We start from the raw sequence: 20,487 nt of genomic DNA on the forward strand, positions 1-20,487 counted from the left end.
AGGGTTAGGGAGAAGTGTGGATGTGGGGGCAGAATGCTGAGAGCCAGAGAGGCCTGACATTCCCTACGCCTGCTTTCCATGGTGAAGCAGCTGCTCCAACTCCGCTGAATTGATGCTTTTGAATTATGGTGCTGGAGGAGACTCTTGAGAGTCCCATGGAATGCAAGAAGATCAAACCTATCCATTCTTAAGGAAATCAGCCCTGAGTGCTCACTGGAAGGAGAGATCGTGAAGCTGAGGCTCCAATACTTTGGCCACCTCATGAGAAGAGAAGACTCCCTGGAAAAGACCCTGATGTTGGGAAATATTGAGGGCACAAGGAGAAGGGACGACAGAGGATGAGATGGTTGGACAGTGTTCTCGAAGCTACCAGCATGAGTTTGACCAAACTGTGGGAGGCAGTGGAAGACAGTAGTGCCTGGCGTGCTTTGGTCTATGGGGTCACGAAGAGTCGGACACGACTAAACGACTAAACAACAACACCTTCTAAACCAAGCCTTCAGTTAGGTGTAGCAGAGCACAACAGGTGGGCTCTTGGGGTTATCATTCAAACATCAGTGCTAGGAAGTTCTCTGGGCGTTCAAAAGCAACTTTTGCAATCCAGACTGCTGAGGCATGCAGAAGCAGGAAGGACATTCAAGTTTCTTGCCATCAGGTCTTTTCATGAGTCATCAGAAGGGCAAAAGCATTTAGGCAGTCTTGTCTTGCACTGAAAGATAACGAAAGGTGCCCTCAGGTGCACAGACTTCTCCAGGAAGTTCAGCTATGGTCATTAAAGAGAAAAAAGTTTTGTATATGACTAAAGCCTTAGGGATTTAGGTCATAGATCAATGATCAGATACTTTGCGAACAAACTTGATTGATACAGTATGTGTTACATGTTGAATCATAGATAGGCCTTACCCTACAAATACATCAAGTTTTCTAGGTGCCACAGGGCTTTGAGTGCTTTCGATGTTGGTAGAATAACATTTGGAATGCAAGTCTCTATTTTGTAAACCCTGCAGATTTTTTAAAAAGTATTTCTGAATGCCTGCCTTCTAGAATGTTTATTTTTTAAAAAACAACAACAACCCACACATACATCTAGCTTTGTAATTAACCATTGTGGCTTTGTTTAGTTAAATCTGAGCTGCAAAGCACTATCTGTTGCAAGGGGTTCTCTTTGCTGCCTCCATTTAAGCAACTGACCGGCAGCAGCTCAGCCCATGGCTTCAGTCTGCGACTCTTTTCAAGTCCTATTAGGACATGGATTGGGCCTTCCACTGTGGCCAGTAGTTAAGAGAGGAGCTGAGTTGTGGGCCAGCAACATCTTGAATGCTGCATGCTCCCCATTGCTTGCGAAGAGAAACCAGGATCAAACCTGATAACTTCTGAATGCAGATCTCATATGTGTTATTACTGAGCTGCAGCTTTTTGCTGCGGTGCTTCTGGGGCAATTTAGGAGCCCTCCTCAGACCTCCCTGTGAACTCCTCACTGAAGTGTGGGTGCGCATACTAATCTCTCAAACAGTGGAGGTTGTAGGATGAAAGTAATTTAATCACAGTTGTTGCAAAACATTACTACAGTTCAAATACAAAGAGGCTGCATTTCCATAGCAATGCAATTTTATGGGGATGCAGATTCCCATATTCCATAGATATGAGTTACTGGAGCCTCAAATATAATGATTAGATTGCCATTGGTAGTTAGGATTTCTTGCAAAAGCAGGAAAAGTGGTGGCTGTGTTGGTGTTACTTGATTGTCTGAAGTACAGTGGTACCTCGGGTTAAGTACTTAATTTGTTCCGGAGGTCCGTTCTTAGCCTGAAACTGTTCTTAACCTGAAGCACCACTTTAGCTAATGGGGCCTCCTGCTGCCGCCGTGCCGCCGGAGCACAATTTCTGTTCTCATCCTGAAGCAAAGTTCTTAACCCGAGGTAATATTTCTGGGTTAGCGGAGTCTGTAACCTGAAGCGTACGTAACCTGAAGCGTACGTAACCCGAGGTACCACTGTATATGCCTTCTTTCTGGTGTTTCTTTTCCCAGTTGTATATTTTTCTACTTTGTGTATACTGAGATGCCTTCATTTATTGTTTTCCAGTCTATATGTCCAGTTAATTATTTTAAGTGGTTGGCCTGTTCCATTAGATTAAGGAAACCAAGAACATGAGTAATTAAGTGCAAGGGCTGTTCCTGCTAATGAAGTTAAAGTCTTACTTCCTAATCTATCAAAATCTTTATCACAATTTGCGAAACAGCCGTGCTGCTCCTTTTTCACACAGTGGGTTTATGAAGATTTTAAACCCAAAGTATTATTTTTTTTAAGTAAGGGTCTGGGCACGTAAGGCTAACCTGTAACTCGTAACACATCCTAGTGATCTTGGAAAGGCTTTGGAGAAGAAGCAGATCCGAGAATGAATTGTAGCACTAAGCAAAAAAATAAAATTAAAAAATCGCCAGGAGGGCTGTGTGACATTTCTTTTGCTTCTGTATCCCTGTCTTGATCTGGAGTGAAAATATGCAAGGGGTAAGTGGATCCAGAATGTTTGAACAAAACTATTTCCCTATTATGCAAGAGGGGACACAGGAGAGTGGGTGAAAAAAGGGACTTTGACTTGGAGGAAGCATGTCCCCCTGTTTTCATACATTTCCACCACCACCTCAACCTGATCCTTTATTGGCTCTTGCAGCTTAAAGAGGAGGGAGTCTTAGCTTCATGGCTGTGCACCTGTTCCTTATGCTTAAGGTCCCAGGTTAGGAACTGGGAAAACTGCTTTAAACTGAGTCAGAGGAGCAGTCAATCTAGCTTGGTTTTATCTACACTGACTGGCAGCAGCTCTCCAGGGTTTCAGACAGGGGTCTCCCCCAACCATACCTGGGGTTGCAAAACAGATGCTTTGCCAAATCTGTGGCATCTCCATTTAAAAGGATCAGGCAACAGGCGATGGGAAATACCTCTGCCAGAGACCCTGGAGAGGTGCTACTAATCATGGAAGATGATATTGAGCTAGATCAGGGGTCTGCAACCTTTAAGACAAAAAGAGCCACTTGGACCCGTTTCCGAAGGGAAAAAAACTGGGAGCCGCAAAACTTGTCATTATAAAAATAACTTTTTTGTCTTTTTTATTTCTTTGTTTGACCCCTCAGAATTACTTCTCCTCATAGAAATAAACGTTAAATTAACAAGTTACCTTTTTCTGTGTGTGTGTTCTTCACTCCCCTTCAAAACAGTGACCAGCGTACATGCCCCCTTTCAATGCAGTGACCAGCGTACATGCCCCTTGCAATGTAGCGGGCGGGCGGGAAGGTGATGTTGGAACGGTGCGTGGCTAACGCACGCACCGCCCCCATGCGACGTCACAGCCAGTACAGCGCCCGCCACAGTGGGGAGTGTCGGGGTGCACAATGCGCCTCCTCCCCTCGCTAGTAGGCGAAGGTGTAAAAGAGCCACATGCGGCTCCAGAGCTAGATGGAAGAACAGCAACTGTGCAACATTCTAAAATTAACACAATATATCCAAATATACCATACAGTTTTTAAACAATTTAGATAATCAAAACGATATATTAAAAAGTAGAAATGCAAGTATTATACTGCCTGTGTTGCTGTATGTAATATAATGACATAATCAGAAGATTTGCTGCATGACTTGCTACACATATTTTATTAATGGACAGGATTGATTCCACAGTGTTAATTCAGATATTGCACAACAACAAAAAACAATAGCAGCTGCTGCTATTTATGATTTTTCCTTTCACAGAAGGATCATTATGAAGCAAGTTGTTTTAAATCTGCATTCTAAACAAATGTCAACAGTCACTCAGAATTGAAACTGTATCATACTGTTCATATTCAAATGGAAAATAAGTTGTTCCTCAGCAGAATTCACCTGCAGGACTCATTCTTAAATAAAATCTTTTAAAATTTATATATTTACACCCTATCATGTATAAACACAAAAGCCTAAGAAGAATCATGAGTTAATACAAAGTTAGTGGTCCAGATTTTCCAAGAACTTTCCACTTGAAACATTTTCTAAAATTTCAAATCAGCAGAAGCAATCTTAACTCCAGCGCAACCCAAAGCAGGAGCTCAGATGGAGTTAGGATTTCATCCGCTTAATCTGTATTAACCAAACATCGTAAGATCTACCCTGTAGACAATATTCAGTCTAACACAACTGTGTTAGCAACCTGCAACTTTACAATGAACAGAAGTTATAGCAGCAATAAAACACAAAATTACGGGGTGGGAGAGAGATCACATTTACCACCTGGCTGAGTTCCTAAGTCACTGGTGAATCCCTAAATTTCTCTTTAAGGCACTGTTAATTACACTGGAAGCACTTTGGAATATTACTCCAAATACAGTGGCACTATGGAAGCTGCAGCTTGGGGTGGGGGCTATGACCCTCCAGATGTTGCTGGACTACCGGTCACAAAATCCCCAACCAGCAGGCCTGCTAACTGGTTCTGATGCTGGATTCCAACACAATCTGGAAGGTCAACAGTTCCCCAGCTCTGCTGTAACTGAACTATATGTTTTTACAATGGTGTGAGCTTGATCCAGGCCAAAAGCGATTTTTTTATTGCCCCTTCCTATCTTTAACACCTGTAGCAATATATAACCCGGATAGTTTTAAATTGCCACCACAAATTGCCATATTTACAGTTATTATTCGGCTTCACAGAGGTAAAGAACCTACAGCGTATCATGCAATTCTGAAATATTAGGACTACTAAACCGTTTTTGTGAAAGATATACTCAATGCCCTCTGCATATTACATAGCAGCACCATGGAAGATGCATTGCTGTGGGTCTATCCTGTGGTGGCGTTGTAATGTTGGACTCCAACCACATCTGGAGGGCCAGAGGTAACCCACCAGTGATTTAAATTCATGTAACTTCATGGAAGAGAAAGCTATCAATGGTTTCTAGCCACAACAGATATGCTCTGCCCTCCACAGTTGGAGGCAGCAATGCTTCTGAATACCAGTTGCTGGAAACCATAGGAGGGGAGAAGCCACTTGTGTTCGAATCCTGCTTGCTGGTTTCCCACAAGCAACTGTGAGAACAGGATGCTGGACTAGATGGGCCATTGGCCTGATCCAGCAGGCTTTTCTTCTGTCCATAACTGGGACCATCTCCCAAGTTTGAGGGGACCTTTGACAAAGTGCTCTTGGATGAGCCTCCCTCCTAAATTGACAAGCCATAGCAGTGGGTGGTGCACTCTGATTGGCACTGGACTGCTGCCATTTTAATTTCCCACAATGCTCTGAACCTTTGGGCAGACGGCGCACGAGACCCGCTTATTAACTTAACCAAGGGATGGGGGAACCTGCTGCACCCCTGGTATTTGGGGACCCCCCAGCTGTTTCCACTAGCTTGGCCAGTGATTAGGGATTATGGTCAGAGATTATCTAGAGCAGTGTTTCCCAACCTTTTTTGGGCAAAGGCACACTTGTTTGATGAAAAAAACCTCGAGGCACACCACCATTACAGCCCCGTGACGTCAGCGCGCAGCGTCACGCCGGGAGGGACGCACGAAAGTGTAAGTTTCAATTTTTTTCCCTCCCCCTTGCCGGGGAACCTCCAAGTTTTGGGGGTGGGGGGGAGGAGGCAGCAAAGCGAGGCAGGAAGGAGAGCGCGGCTTGGCTGGGTGAGCTTTGGCAGGGAATGAGAGCCGCGAGGCGGGCGCTGCGGACGGAGGCGCTGCCCGCCGAGCTCGCAGGCAGCCAGGCAAGCAGACGGCGAGAGCCCCGCGCTGGGCGGCCTCTCCTCGCCGCCGCCGCCCCGCCTCTCGCCGCCCGACTCGCCCGCCTCCCTCCAGGCAACATCTCGCGGCACACCAGGCAACATCTCGCGGCACACTAGTGTGCCGCGGAACAGTGGTTGGGAAACACTGATCTAGAGGGCCATAGGCTCCCACCACATCAGTCTCCCCTGTAATCTTTGCTGGACTTCAGTGGCTCCACATCAATGTACAGTGACAGGAGAACTGCCCCTAACTCTATGGCATTTTTGCAAGCAATTGTTTTCCTTTGTCTGCCAGTCTAAAGCGGACATTCAATCAGCCTTCGTTTAAAATTGCTGTTCATCACCGGTATCGTGTCATGAACTTGCCCCTGCTATATACAATGACATTTTTTAAAACCCTTCATAAGTCTTTGCAGCTTATACTGCATGCTATAAACAACTTTGTCTATAGTTTTGCAGGACAAATAATAACTAGGACAGAAACCCAGACAGGAATCTCACATGTAGTCTGGTAGCAACATACGTCATTTTCTTTTCAAGCGAAAGGACTCCCAAATCTCTCCTGATGACAATGCTGTGCTTCTCCAACAGTGGCAGCGCAGGATCCTTAAAAACCATGTAGGGTGGGCCAGATGTGAGCTGGCAGTGCCGTAACTCTGGGCTTACTCCAGATTCACAAAAGGGCTACATTTCAGATTTATGGCACATGCATTCAGGGAACCTTTCCATCAAGAATAAGCCTCTCTTTTCAAGTCCTAGTACAAGGAGCTGTCTGTACTCAAGAGTGTGAAAGGCGAGACAAGTTTCTTCTTGGTTGGGGTGCTTCCAGGGACAGCGGAAGGCAGGCAAAGTGTGCTGGCTGCTTTTTTTCTGTTCTTCGTTCCCCAACTCAAAAAGGAAAGTTTAGGAGCCACCTTCTTGGTCTTATCTATTTTATCTTCTTCCATAGCCAAACAAATCAGAGAGTATGTTTTCTGCATTCCTGCAGAATAAGTTGCACTTTTGTTATGCTAGGAGGGAAAGAGCATAAAAAATATTAATAATCAGTCATCCATGATGGGTCAACATTTGGAAGACAACAAAAGGGCATGCAGTGTGTGAACCATTTGCTGAGACAGATTTTGCCATTCTTCAGCATTAATTATATTCCATGATGGACACAGGCCAATCTAGACCACTGAACTTTGCTTGTTAGGTCTGGAAAGACTCATAGGGGGAAGCATGTTTTGTACGAAGGCAATTTGTCCAGGGCTGCCTGCTTTTGAAAAGGGCTACCGTATTTTTCGCCCCATAAGACGCACCGGCCCATAAGACGCACCTAGATTTTAGGGGGGGAAATAAAGGAAAAAATTTTTATTTCCCCCCCAGGTGCGCTGCGCTACACCAGGAGCTTGGGGCGTGCGGAGCTCAGCGCGCCCCAAGCTTCTGCGTGCCGGCAAGGTCTCCGCTAGCGTGGGAGAGCCGGGCGCCTCTCCCAGGGCTAGCGGACCCCTGCGCTAATCCAGAAGCTTGGGGCAAGCTGAGGTCAGCGCGCCCCAAGCTTCTGCGTGCCGGCAAGCAGTCCGCTGCCGCCCCAAGTCTCCCGCACCCGGCAGGAGGTCCCGCTGGGTGCGCGAGGCTTGGGGCGGCAGCGGACTGCTTGCGCGCACCTAGAAGCTTGGGGCTTGCTGAGCTCAGCGCGCGCCAAGCTTCTGCATGCCGGCAAGCAGTCCGCTGCTGCCCCCAGCCTCCCGCACCCGGCAGGAGGTCCCGCTGGGTGCGCGAGGCTTGGGGCGGCAGCGGACTGCTTGCGCGCACCTAGAAGCTTGGGGCGTGCTGAGCTCAGCGCGCGCCAAGCTTCTGCATCCCGGCAAGCAGTCCGCTGCCGCCCCAAGCCTCCCGCACCCGGCAGGAGGTCCCGCCGGGTGCGCAAGGCTTGGGGCGGCAGCGGACTGCTTGCGCGCCCCTAGAAGCTTGGGGCGTGCTGAGCTCAGCGCGCGCGAAGCTTCTGCATCCCGGCAAGCAGTCCGCTGCCGCCCCAAGCCTCCCGCACCCGGCAGGAGGTCCCGCTGGGTGCGTGAGGCTTGGGGCGGCAGCGGACTGCTTGCGCGCACCTAGAAGCTTGGGGCGTGCTGAGCTCAGCGCGCGCCAAGCTTCTGCATCCCGGCAAGCAGTCCGCTGCCGCCCCAAGCCTCCCGCACCCGGCAGGAGGTCCCGCTGGGTGCGCGAGGCTTGGGGCGGCAGCGGACTGCTTGCGCGCACCTAGAAGCTTGGGGCGTGCTGAGCTCAGCGCGCCCCAAGCTTCTAGGTGCGGGCAAGCAGTCCGCTCCCGCCCCAAGCCTCGCGCACCCGATGGGACCTCCTGCCGGGCGCGCGAGGCTTGCAGGCATTCGCCCCATAAGACGCACCCCGATTTCCCCTTCATTTTTGGAGGGGAAAAAGTGCGTCTTATGGGGCGAAAAATACGGTATATGCTCAGCATTAAATTCCTGAAACATATACTTGGACAGATCACTAGCAGCAACTTTGGAAAAATAAGAATTTAATACTACTCTAGTTAGCATGGAGAATGCAGAGAAAAAGTGAAATCTTTTCCCTAGTTCCTAGATTTAGAAAACATCCAAAACCAACATGAAGTCTACAGAATAGAAAAACAACTTTAGAAGGAAACAATCATAGCTCCTCGCCCAGCCAGAGTATATTGAGTGGCCATGGAATGCTGGCAGGCCTTTTTTTGTGGGGGAGGGAGAAGGAGAATGGAATGGAGTATCCTTAGAAAGGGAATGGCTGCCTAGTGCCTTCAACAAGAGTACTCCATGTGGCAACGCTTTGTTGTAGGTTCCCAGCTCATATTTGAGAGTTACCTCTTTACTTACCATGGACACTGTGTTATCTTGGCAGCTGATGACCTGGATCTCAGTCTCTTGCCCGCTGACATTTCTCAATTTTTCCAAGACCTCACTCACTCCCAGCCATTTGCAATCCACGCCTTCAATGGAAACGACACAGTCCCCTTCTTTCAGACCTGCCAACTTAGGATCATTGGGCGCATCTTAGTATCAGCTGAGGTTGGGCAGAAAGCAACATGGGCCCCTCTGGACATCCTTTTTATTGCGTATATCTTTGATGCTTCATGCTCATGATGTTATCAGGACAGTCATACACAATCCTATTTTCAATTCTGTTTGCATATGCAAATCTTTTGGGGCTTCATTTCATTACAGATTCTGTAACTTCCTGCTAAAATTCCATGTCACATATAACAAATTTTCTGGGGTTTTTGGGTTTTTTGTTTCATCCTCCAGACAGCAATAATGTGGTAGCTTTGGAGAAGTATTGCAGAACTGCTGAAGCAGGTTACGTCCACTACTAGTGTATCATTACTGCGTCAAAAAGATGTCGCAGAAGATACCAGCAGAAAAGCCCCTGTCCAGAGCGGCCCCAGGTCACATTCTCTGGAAATATTTCCTCCTCTTCCCATATATGGCAAACAGTATGTGCGTGGTCAGGTGCTGCCTAACCCAGAGAATGCTGCCTCTCACAGTGAAGGACAAGCATAATTAAAGTCACAGGTATGCAATCCTATGTACATGTAAACTGGGAAGGAAGCCCCATTGAAGAACACCTAGCCTTTTCTCTCCACCTGCTGCTCTTTCTCTTTCTTATCCCCTTCCAAGGCTGTGCCCCAACTTCACCTTGTCCATACCTGACATAGAATCTGCCCCCATTGACCCACCCACTTCACAGGCCTGCTTTGTGAGCAAGACCTCAAGGTACAGGAGAACAGGTTTTTAATTTTCTGCCTCAGGCCTTCCTACCCCTGCTGTAAGGGGAAAACGAACAGCTGTGCAAGAGAGGGAAGGTTCAGCTTTTGCTAATTTTTAACTCTGAAAATTTTGCTGAAATTAACGCTATACCCTCTACACCAAACGTGGAAGGTCCCAGGGTGCAGTGAAGCTTTCCCACAGAGCCCTGTGAAGCCAGTGGAACGCAGCATAGGGAGAGTCCTACTTACTGATGCAGGGCAATCTGGATCCAGGCAGTAAACATGCACTGGGGGTCCTCCTTTCAAGGTAAACCCCAGACCCTCAGCTTCACACTGGAAACGGACAGTGCGAGGAGCAGTCCACCTCTGCTTTGCTGAAAAGACCGTCAATGGACCCTGAAGAGGAAGAGCAGTACGGACCATTATCCTCGGTGATCTGCAAATGTTAAGGTGAGCCATAGAAACTCTCCACCGCATGTGGGGGGCAATGGTGGCTGGTGCCCATTGAGACTGGTGGGGCAGAAGGCAGGGAGCCCAACACTAGGTGGCGCCAGAGCAAACCCATTCTAGTCTTGCCCCCAGCCTCCTCCTTCCTGCTGAGTTCTATGAGGGCAACACTGAGACAAAGGAGGAGAAAAGCTGGCAGGCAGGACCACCCCCTAGCCTTGTTAAGTCAAGTCAGAAGGAAGGCAGGTGCAGGCTGGCTGAGGGTACACTGAAGCTGGTGGGGCAGTGCTTCACTAGCCCCAGTGGAACAGCCTCCACTACACATGGTCATCCTCCCTCTTTTTCTCTCCTCTTTCATATTACCTAGAAATTTTTTATGACATTTATGACGCTCTGAGCTCTTTTGGGAGGATGAGCAGGATATAAATTTAATAAATAAAACCTAAATAATATTTTCTTAGGCCTGGTACAGATGTATGGCCATTTGATCAATTAGGTCCAATGTTACACATTCTGTTGACTAGTTTGCTAAACCATAGTTAACATTAACAATAATAAATAAGCCATAGTTAGAGCTGTGAATGTACCAGTTCCCAGAAACTGCAAGCGGGGAGAGTGCTGTTGCACTCAGGTCCTTATTTCAGGATTTCCAAAGTTGGCCACTGTGAGAACCAAATGCTGGACCGGATGAGCCTTTGGCCAGATCCAGCAGGTTCTTTTATGTTCTTAAGAGGAAGGTGTACACAAGGCCAAGGACGGCAGGAGAGGAGCGCTCAAGCCTGAGGGGTGTTCCTAATGCCTTAACAATAGGTACCAGGAAATGCTCTGTCTGCATCAGACTGTCAGTGAGGATCCAAGAGAAAAAGCAAATTTTACTTTTTACCCCTCTTAATCCAAGTGGTTCATGGTGGTGTGCGTGCACATGTAAACACAAATAGCTTAATCCACATTAACAAGACACACAAATCTATAGTCCAGACTAAACAGACATGTACCTCAACGCACCTGACAAGTCAACAGATCCCGACTAGGTCTGGCTAAACTGGCATAACCCTGACTTGGGACGAGGATCTGAACAGAAAGCTAATTCTGTATTCAGATCACAGAAGTACAGTCTCCACTACTAGTTGCAAGGGTTTAATGTATGCAATTTGAAAAGCTTCCCTTAATGAGCTCTATTAACTGCAGACTCATAGTGAATTTCCCTTTAACAAGAAAATGAATTTGCATTCATTAGAAGCAAAATTACAGAGGCCCCCCCCCGAGCAAACAGGAACAGGCAAGGTTGCTTCATACATACCAGCCTCTCAAAGAAGTCTTTGACTTTGACCTTGGAGAACAGAGGGGCAACCGCTTCTATTTTATGGTCTGTCTTAGCTATAAAAAAAACACAAAACTTAGTATTATTATTTCCCCCCCACACACACTTTTGGCAAGGAGTGCAGAGCAGCACACATCACTTTCCCACCCAGCCCCCATTTTATCTTCACAACAACCCTCTGAGGTTGCTAAGGCCCCGATTAAGCCTCCATCTTGTCAGGAAGACATAGCAGCTTCTACCAGAAGCAAGGCTATCTGGGTGCTTTGGAGCTCCCTTCCACAGAAGGCTTGTTTCGCCCCCTTCCTCACAACGTTGAGGCATTTATTTATTATTTACAGCATTAGAGGTCACCCAATAACAAAGCCATTTATAATGAAGCTGAAAACAATGGGTTTTGCTGTCATATTGTTGGGAACTATCCTTTTCTTTTAGTATTTTTTTTTTATCCTGGTTTTCAGAACAAGCTTGGCTTTCTTTTGATCAGTTTTTTTGAAGTGAGATTGTGATAAAGTTTTTCTAAACCACCCTGGTGCCATTTATTTGAAGAGCGGTATAAGAAGTAAACTAACAAAATTAGCATGCCAAGAACTTCCCTCTCCCCCTGCCTAGTGGGTCCTGGGCTGACACAAGATTTGGACGAGGACCTTCTCAGCCAGCAGTTCAAGAGCTAAAGCCCCCGCTTGCTGATGCTGCTGATGCTTATTTAAATCCTGCCTTTTTCCCTGACAGGGATTCAAGGCAGCTTTCAGATAAAATAGAAACAGTATATGGAAGGGATTCGATTCTGGGGCACCCCGGACTATAAAGGACTTACGGAGGATATCTGGAGCCTGCAGCAAACTTGAAAAGTCATCTTCCTGCTCCTGCTGTGAATATTTGAGAAGGGACCGCTTGTGGGCAACTGACAGGATTTCCTGGAGCACCTCAATATTCCGGAGCTTTTTGCACAAGCCACAAACCCTCAAGGCTTCTTCATGATGAACAATGGCTCTCCGCAGGTGAGCTTTTGCTGTGGAAAGCAAATATACAGGACCATAACGCAAGGGTTAGCTCCTAAAATATTCTCCCCGCTCCCTGCCACTTCATGTTCCGTAAATGTCAATGTAGATTGGCCCCATCACAACCAGAAGCCTAGCTGTTGTGGTCAAACACCCAACTCCCACAATCCTTAGCAAAACTGAACAAGCTTTGCAGAAGACCTTTCAAAGACCGGCATGCAATCGTAAGGATTGTTTCAGTGAGGACAGGAACATGGGATCTTCTGAAATTTAAAGGCCTGACTTGCTGGCCACAGCAAAGAAGTTACACACACACACACACGCCTGGATTCACTCTTGCCAGCTGTATGGAAGGGCAAAACAATCCCTCGCCTTTGAGGCACTGTGCAAGAGCCAGATATGGGAGCCTTGTGTGCATATGGGGCTTGAGAGCTTAGCCATCTCAGATGGGGCATCTCAGTGCTTGGGGAAATGGGGGACACAGGTAACAATCCCTTTTGTGACTCACAAGTGGACATGAGGATCTGGCTAGCTGTGAGTGGCATAATCAGGTTCCTCCTCTGTCCCTCTACACCTTCAGTCATCAACCTCCCACTGAAGGCAGCAGAGCCATGTGGACAAGTCTTACTGAGAACAGGTGGGGTGGCTGTATCAAATTGCACCAGTTTGGGGAGGCATGGGAAGGTGCCTGTAGAAAAGACCAGAATCTGCCTGCTGTTCAATCCATGATTTTTGGTTCTAAACCAGGGTTAGTGAAAGCCCTGGTTTGAGGCAATGTCTGGACTGAGCCAAGATAAGGGAGCTTGGCCTCACCAAGTTGTTTCCGCTGAACTCGGTCCCTCAAAACAGCCAAGGGGGTCAGTCCTTCCGGCATGTGGTCATACAGCTGGGAAAAAGCCTTTTCCTGTTGGTCTTCGTCATCATTCTGGCGCACTAGAATGGTGTAAACAAATGCACATGAAAGAGAGGATAAATACAGGTTTACTTTCATTTCCGTCTGGTGGAGATGCCTCAAGGTCTGCTAAGTGAAGGTGTGGCCTGAAAACATGAACAGCAATCTCTAAAACCTGTTTAAGTGGACTACTCTTTACATTATTTTGGATTCTTCATAGGCTCGTTTTGCTGACAGATGCCTGAATGTCATGGCATGCTCACCAAGGCTACTTTACTCAGAATGTTAAAAAAAAGCACACCTTCCATCTTCAAACCTGTTTGCAAACATTAGCTAATTGCAGAATAACAAGGGAATAGAGGGCAGGGGAACTTGAGCTCTACCAAAGTGCAATTTTATTGTTTAGTTTAAGATTTACTACCATATGTAGCAGATTTTTAGATCAAGTATGGAGAATGTTCCCAGCCAGAGGGCCACATTTCCCCTTGTCCAAAGGTCCGGGGGCCACATACCAGGTGGGGTATGGCGAGGATCAAGCACACAAAGTTTACAGAGCACCATTTTTGAAATTAGACAGAGGAGAAGAAATGGCAGAGCACAAAAGGATAATTTCTCTGGCATAAGGTGCATATTAAGATACACAAATAATATACTCTTCTTAGCTGGACCATTAGGGTATCTTTTTACCCACCCTAAATAAATTGGTAGGTGGTACCACTGAATCATCACCAGCCAAGCTTAGCAACTGGCAGGTTTTTAGTGATGTAATTTGCATACATGATATAATAATAGTTGTCTCCTTCTCAAGTCTGCATGTGCTGGCTAAGTAATTCCTCCCATTTCTTCCATCAGGCTGTCCAAGACTGCATTAAGCAAGCATCTGGTTGGCCACCATGAGAATAAGATGCTGGACTTGATGGACCATTGGCCTGATACAACAGGCCAGTGTTATGCTCTTAAGTTTTTGAACAGACAAGGAAACCAATTTTCCAGATGGGAAATGCCAAAGTTATTAAAAGGCTGTGTCCATGGGTTGTTGTTGTTTTTGGGGGGGTTGTTTTTTCTGGACAAGGGTGATATGATCCTCAGACAACAACCTGACTCCATCCCTACCACACACACATACATGCATGCGGTTTGGATGAATTAAAAAGAGGCTTTTATTTTGCTTATCAAAATATCCTATATTTCACCCATGGAAAAAAGGGACATTATTGCATTCAAATGCCTTCTGTAACAGGACTTCCGGGTTAGCGCGATCGGCTAATGGCGGATTCCCTCCGAGCTCCGGAGGGAATCTGCTCGACAGGGGCCGGGTCTTGCCGCGCCGGCAACGCGGGCACCCTTAAAAACCACGGGCGCGGATGCCCGTGGACATGGTGACTCGGCGGGCACCGTTAGCGCCCTCCCGACCCGCGAAGGAGCCTTTTTAAGGGCTACGGAACGGGGGACAGGGAGCGGCGTGGTGCTGTGAGTCTTCTGCTTCCCCTGCCGAGCGAAGCTGCATGCCATTTGTCGGAGAGCGCTGACTTCTTCCTTTGAAAAATTTGGACTCAAAATCAAGAACAACAACCCGTGAGTAATTTGGAAATTGGACTAATTTTTGTGTGTGTGTGTGGATTCGGCACGAGCGGGGGAGGTGCAAAGAGGAAGTCCGTCTCCCCCCCATTGTAAACAGTTTAAAGCAAGGATTTGCCAACTAAGGTTGCGAGAAGAGCTGTTTTTTTCCTGATTGGATAAGTTATTAATTCCACGGATTTAAAAGTCTAAGTTACTGTGCTGGAGGACAAGAGTTTATTTGCTTAGAATAAGTGCCACTCTTCTCGAGACCGGGAGTAACCCATGAAAGGAGCCTGCTGAGGGTTTACAGAAGATTTTGACAGCTGTCAAATTAGCTGTCAAAGTTGGAAAGAACCGAAAGCTTTGGTCTAGCCGGTTATATTGCTACAAGGTATTGAAAGTAAAGAAAGATTGATACAAATAAATTTGACTTTTGGATCGGAAGTGAAAGGAATACTAAGTAACCAGAATCCCTCTAGAGGGCATTCGCGGACATTACAAGAATGGAAATAGGTTGGAAAATTCTGGCAGATCTGGATGAGGTCGTCTTTCTCATGGGAAAGCTGCGAAAGATGTATGAACAAGGCCATGTTTTGTCTACAAGTCCTACAAAACTGAAGTCAACAGAAAATATATCTTCAGAGCTGGAAAAGGACTTGATGTTCAAAACACAGGCAGCTGGACAAGAAAAGAAACCAAAGACTGAAGAGGAGGAAAAGATACTTGCTGAACAGGAGGAGCAGAAAGGAGGGGCGGCCGAAATGTCACAGAAGGTAAATGAGAGCCGGAGGCCTGTCAAGATGGCTTCAAGCTCGACCAAGGTGGAAGCTGGAATCTTTGGGATATATGGACTTAAGAAACAGAGCTTGAGCTCCACCTTTAAACAAGTAGGCCTGGCTGGAAGGATCATGGACATTATAGAGAGAGTGCCCCTTCGAGTTTGGGTGTCAATCATAAGGGACTTTCAAAGAAGCCGGCTGAAAGGGACTGAGAGAGATTTGAGAGCCTCGGACGTAAGGTCACCAGGCTAAATAGATGGACTAATGGACTATGGTTTGGGACTGAAACCGGGGAGAGTAGGGTGGGGTTTGGAAGTCCAAAGGGGGCCTGAGTTAGTTTATGCCGTGTTAAATTTCATGTTGTTTATCATTATAAGAATGGGGAATTCGTGGAAGGGAAATAGGGTCAACCTTAGAAAAAGTTTTCTTTACATATGATTATGGTATATAATCTAAAAGTTGATTTATAAACTGAACTAAATATAATAATGAACTAAGGGTTAAAATCTAATATAAATAAACACATTAACAAATTAAGGTTAAGACATTAGGGATAAAAACTTGTTGAACAAATAATTGGATTTGGAATACAAGAAGGGGAGGTGAGGGGAAGTCATGAAAAGAAGTTATTGAAAATGAGATTTTAAAGGTGGAATTTTTTTGTGTTTGTTTTGTTTTTTTGTTTTGTTTTCTGTACCTTTTGAAACTTTAATAAATATTACTTTTAAAAAAAATCAAATGCCTTCTGTAACAAAGTATAAGCACCTGTAACTAATTTTATTTTATTTATTTATTTATTTATTTATTCATACATAAATGCATGAACTTATTTCCCATCCAAATGCATAAGCACCATTCAGGTTAGCTTCCAGCAGTTAAAAATGCAATCATAATAGCAAACGGATTCTTACTACAAAATGCGAGAGAAAGAGGCCCAGCATGCTATGCTTCAAAGCTACTGATTCCCTGGCAAGGCAAAAGCCTAATGGAACAAAAAGGACTTTTACTAGCCAGCATAAGATCATCAGAGAAGCCTTGCGGAACAAGGTGTACCACAATATTGGCGCAGTCACTGAGAAGCTCCCACCCTCTCTGTCTCTCTCCCCTTCCCAACAACCATCTCTCTGCCTTTGGTGGGAGACAAAGTAGAGCTTCCTCCTTGATCAGAGAAACCATATTTTGTGCAGTGTGTCATAAAAAGACTAGTCTTCCCCACCCTGGTGACCTCCTGGTGGTTTTGACTACAACTCCCATCAGTTCCAGCCAGCATGGCCAGGGGTGATGTCAACTGTAGTCCAAAAGATCTGGAGGGCATCAGGAGTGGGAATGCTGGCTTAAGAGTGTCCAAGACGTCTGCTGGGCTACCTCATAAGAACATAAGAGCCTGCTAGATCAAGACAGTGGCCCGTCTAGAGCAACATCCTGTTCCCACAGTGGCTGAACAGTTGTCTGTGGGAAACCAGCAAGCAGGATTTGAGCACAAGAGCAACAATCTCTTCTCCTGTGGTTTTCAACAACTGGTATTCAGAAGCATTGCTACCTCCAACTGTGGAGGCCAAGAACAGTCATCATGGCTAGCAGCCATCAATAGCCTTCTCCTCCTCCATTAATCTGTCTAATCCTCTTTTAAAGCCACCCAAGTTGGTGGCCATCATTGCCTCCTATGGGAGCAAGTTCCATATTTTAACACACCAAAGTCTAACACCAGTTCCTCTCCTGTTTTTTGGCTTGCGCCATTTGCTGAAACAAAGCACTCTGGGTAGGTAAAGAAGCGAATGAATACAAAACCTGACTTACGTTGGTGGTCACTCAAAATTGTTGCAACAAAATAATGTGCCAACGCTCTGAAATGGTCCGATTTGACTTGAGCCAGTTTTGACCAGGAATACGGGATGTTCTCCTTGACTGGTGCTTGACTCATTGCTGTGTTAACAAGCATGTATGTTTCTCCGACCTGAAAACAAAAGCACAAAGTCCAACTCTGAGACATTTTCCTTGTCATTAAAAGCTCAGTCATCTGTGGGTAATGCCAACCATTTGTGGATAGTCAATAGGGTGTGCACACCCAGGAGGATTTGTAGGCTGGAAAGGTGGAAATTAGGAAGGATTCAAAACAAGAACTGTGAACCATTGGTGTTTTCTCCACATGCACTCACCCATGTGAGTGTGGAAGCTGAATGGCTGAAGCAAGAAGAGTGACTTTAAATGAAACAGGAAAAGCAACAGATGAAATCTGCTGTGGACCCTGAGAAGCGCAAGCAGAGTTCCACTCAAGCTTTCTTGCCTTTTCCTTCCTGATGAGGTTTGGGGGACCCTCACTGAGAGCCAGTGTGGTGTAGTGGTTAAGAGCGGTAGTCTCCTAATCTGGGGAACCGGGTTCGCGTCTCCGCTCCTCCACATGCAGCTGCTGGGTGACCTTGGGCCAGTCACACTTCTTTGAAGTCTCTCAGCCCCACTCACCTCACAGAGTGTTTGTTGTGGGGGAGGAAGGGAAAGGAGAATGTTAGCCGCTTTGAGACTCCTTAAAGGGAGTGAAAGGCGGGATATCAAATCCAAACTCTTCTTCTTCTTCTTCTCAAGAACAATGTGTGATGTTGTGTGCATGTACAGCAGCAGAAAGAAAATCCATGGGAATTGGTTAGTGCACCCCACCCCCTGGCCTAAGCAGAAATCCTTTCAGCTACTTTCAGCAATGCCTTAAGATCCAGGATGGCTTGGGAGTAACAGCCACTGTGGTACTATACAATCCATTATTCTTTCTCTGAGTCAAAACTTTGCCTCTTGTCCTGCCTCCTTAAAACACCAGGTTTTGCACAGGAAACTGCTTCATTGGTCCATCTGCCATGACTAATAACACCTCTTCAGGGTCTCTGGCAGAGGTCTTGCCCATTGCCTGATCTTTTAACTTGTGAGGGTGGGAAGGAGAGAACCCCAGGCCTGAATGGAGTTGAAATGTGGCCCTCTGGGGCACTTTATCCAGCCTCTGGGGTTCTCCTTTGGCCACGCCCCCTTCACCAGCCCTGCTCTGCACCTTCCTCAAGTGCTTTTTCTTGGCTGGAATGCATCCTGCAACTACAACAACACCTTTTGTTTGCCTTAGATGAAGGATGGACCTGTTTGTCTCTCTGTGTGTAGAAACCTCTGACTTTTGCAAAGCCTGTAATGTAGACAATCATACAAAGGGAAAAGTCACACCCCTTGTTCCACCCACTTTGGCCTCTGGCCCCGACCACCACTGACATGTGGCCCCCAGAAGGTTCCCCATGAGAGAATAAGGTACTGAAGTAGAGGACAGCGTCAGATATCTTCTCCATGCAAAGCATGTGCTCTGGTACTGAACCTTGAACCCACACTATCCACATTCTCTCATTACCAGCCAGGGAGTTTAACCCTTAAAAAAAAGGAAACAGTAGAAACTTATTTGTTTTCTAATTAATTTAAAATTTCACATTCTTAGTGTAATCTGGATTTTCTTGACTATGAAAGGGCACAGTCTGAGTCCTTTATACTGTGGAATATACTGTGTAGAAACTGTACCTTTAAAGCACATAAGCACCTTCCATTCCTTCAAACAATTCTGGGCACTGTAGTTTCCCTCTCACAGAGTTACAATTCTCCCAGCAACCCTTCACAAACTACAGTGCCCAGAATTCTTTGTGGGAAAGAAAGTGCTTTGAATGTGCTTCAAGTAATCTGCCTGCTATAATGGGGGTAGCATAATTGGTCGGCAAATCTTTCAGTTGCCTTAATGAGAAGAACTGTTGGCAGATGGCTAATTTAATCAACGTGCACTTGTTTCTGAAGAGCTAGATTAAAATCTGGATTTAGGTCCTGCTTGCAACCATGCCACTGGAACTTAGCATTTGCAAGCCAAAGTCTGAAGAGGCAGCTTTAAGTCATGTGCTCCATGACCTTCGTTGGCCGCTGCAAACTGAGGTACTTTATTTGCTCACCAGGTTATGCAATTTGGTCATCAAATCCAATTTCTCTCAGGCGCAATTCATGCACTCCCTGGCAACCTTCCTCTGCCTGTTTCGAATTCTGAGGAGGAGCCTTCTTTTTCTGAGAATCCCAAGGTAGGCAGGGTGAGATTCCCAGCTGGAATGTGCATGCCCAACTCCCCCCACCCCCCACTCTTTTAAAAGTTTGGCTGGCAGTAGAACAATTGTTTGCAAGTCAATTCCAGCAGTGGGAGAGATGGGAGGCAGGACCCATTCCACCTGATGGACCCCATCAGACTCCTCCTGTCCTTGAACTGTCCCCATTCCAATTCCATTTCATTATAAGAAATACTATAAAACTTTTAAAAACTGTCCCTGAGCTTGCCTTTTCCTCTTCCCTCCCCATTTCAACACATCTTTTTTACATTGCAAGCCTGTGGGGAAGAACTGCCTTGTTTTTAATTGACTGTTTGAGAGTGGCTGTCTGCTTTGCGTGCAGGAGGCTCCGGTTTGGTTCCAGGGAGATCCAGATAGGGGACATTCCCAGCCCTATCTGCAACCCTGGAGAGCTGCTGCCAGCCAGTGTGGACAATACTGAGTTAGATGGGCCAATGTTATGACTCTGTGTAAGGTTCTATGTGTGTTCCTATGTTTCCATTAAAAAAAAAAAGTATCCCATTCATATTGACATAAATTATATGAAAGTTCTACAGTTACAATTCTAAGATGGCTAGTTCAGACATGCCATAATCAAATAATAAAAACATGCCTGTGTGAACAGGACCTTCACCTTGTCACCTACCTTTGCCACTTCCTGGGCCATTTTCACAAGTGTGAAAAATTCATTTTGTATTCCAGGAAGGCAAATCTGCTCAAAGTCACATTCCTGAGCCTGAGCCAACATCATCTTGACCAGCACACTCAGCATGGCAGGGCTCATGTCGTAACTTGGAGTGTGAGTAAAAGTCTCTTTTAGGTAATTTAAAACTCCTGAAATGGGGAGGGGAGGGAACAAAAAAAATGTTAGTAGTGATATGATGTTTATAAGATATCTTGATTAC

At 46.2% G+C, this 20,487-nt stretch overlaps 1 protein-coding gene across 1 annotated transcript in view; it reads right to left on the minus strand.

Moving 5' to 3' along the window:
• Window positions 1-5,897: 5,897 nt before the first annotated feature.
• Window positions 5,898-20,487, minus strand: part of RHPN2 (rhophilin Rho GTPase binding protein 2) — a 43,394-nt gene continuing 28,804 nt past the window's right edge. The window contains exons 8-15 of the mRNA XM_081204002.1: window positions 20,229-20,416; window positions 17,283-17,439; window positions 13,068-13,187; window positions 12,071-12,265; window positions 11,236-11,312; window positions 9,738-9,884; window positions 8,599-8,754; window positions 5,898-6,753 (exon numbers count right to left, since the gene is read on the minus strand). Of these exons, the coding sequence (XP_081060128.1) occupies window positions 6,499-6,753; window positions 8,599-8,754; window positions 9,738-9,884; window positions 11,236-11,312; window positions 12,071-12,265; window positions 13,068-13,187; window positions 17,283-17,439; window positions 20,229-20,416 (1,295 nt within the window). The 3' untranslated portion in view covers window positions 5,898-6,498. The remainder of the gene's footprint in view (window positions 6,754-8,598; window positions 8,755-9,737; window positions 9,885-11,235; window positions 11,313-12,070; window positions 12,266-13,067; window positions 13,188-17,282; window positions 17,440-20,228; window positions 20,417-20,487) is intronic.

The sequence above is a fragment of the Podarcis bocagei genome (assembly GCF_964188305.1).
Source record: "Podarcis bocagei genome assembly, chromosome: 7".
Lineage (NCBI taxonomy): Eukaryota > Metazoa > Chordata > Lepidosauria > Squamata > Lacertidae > Podarcis > Podarcis bocagei.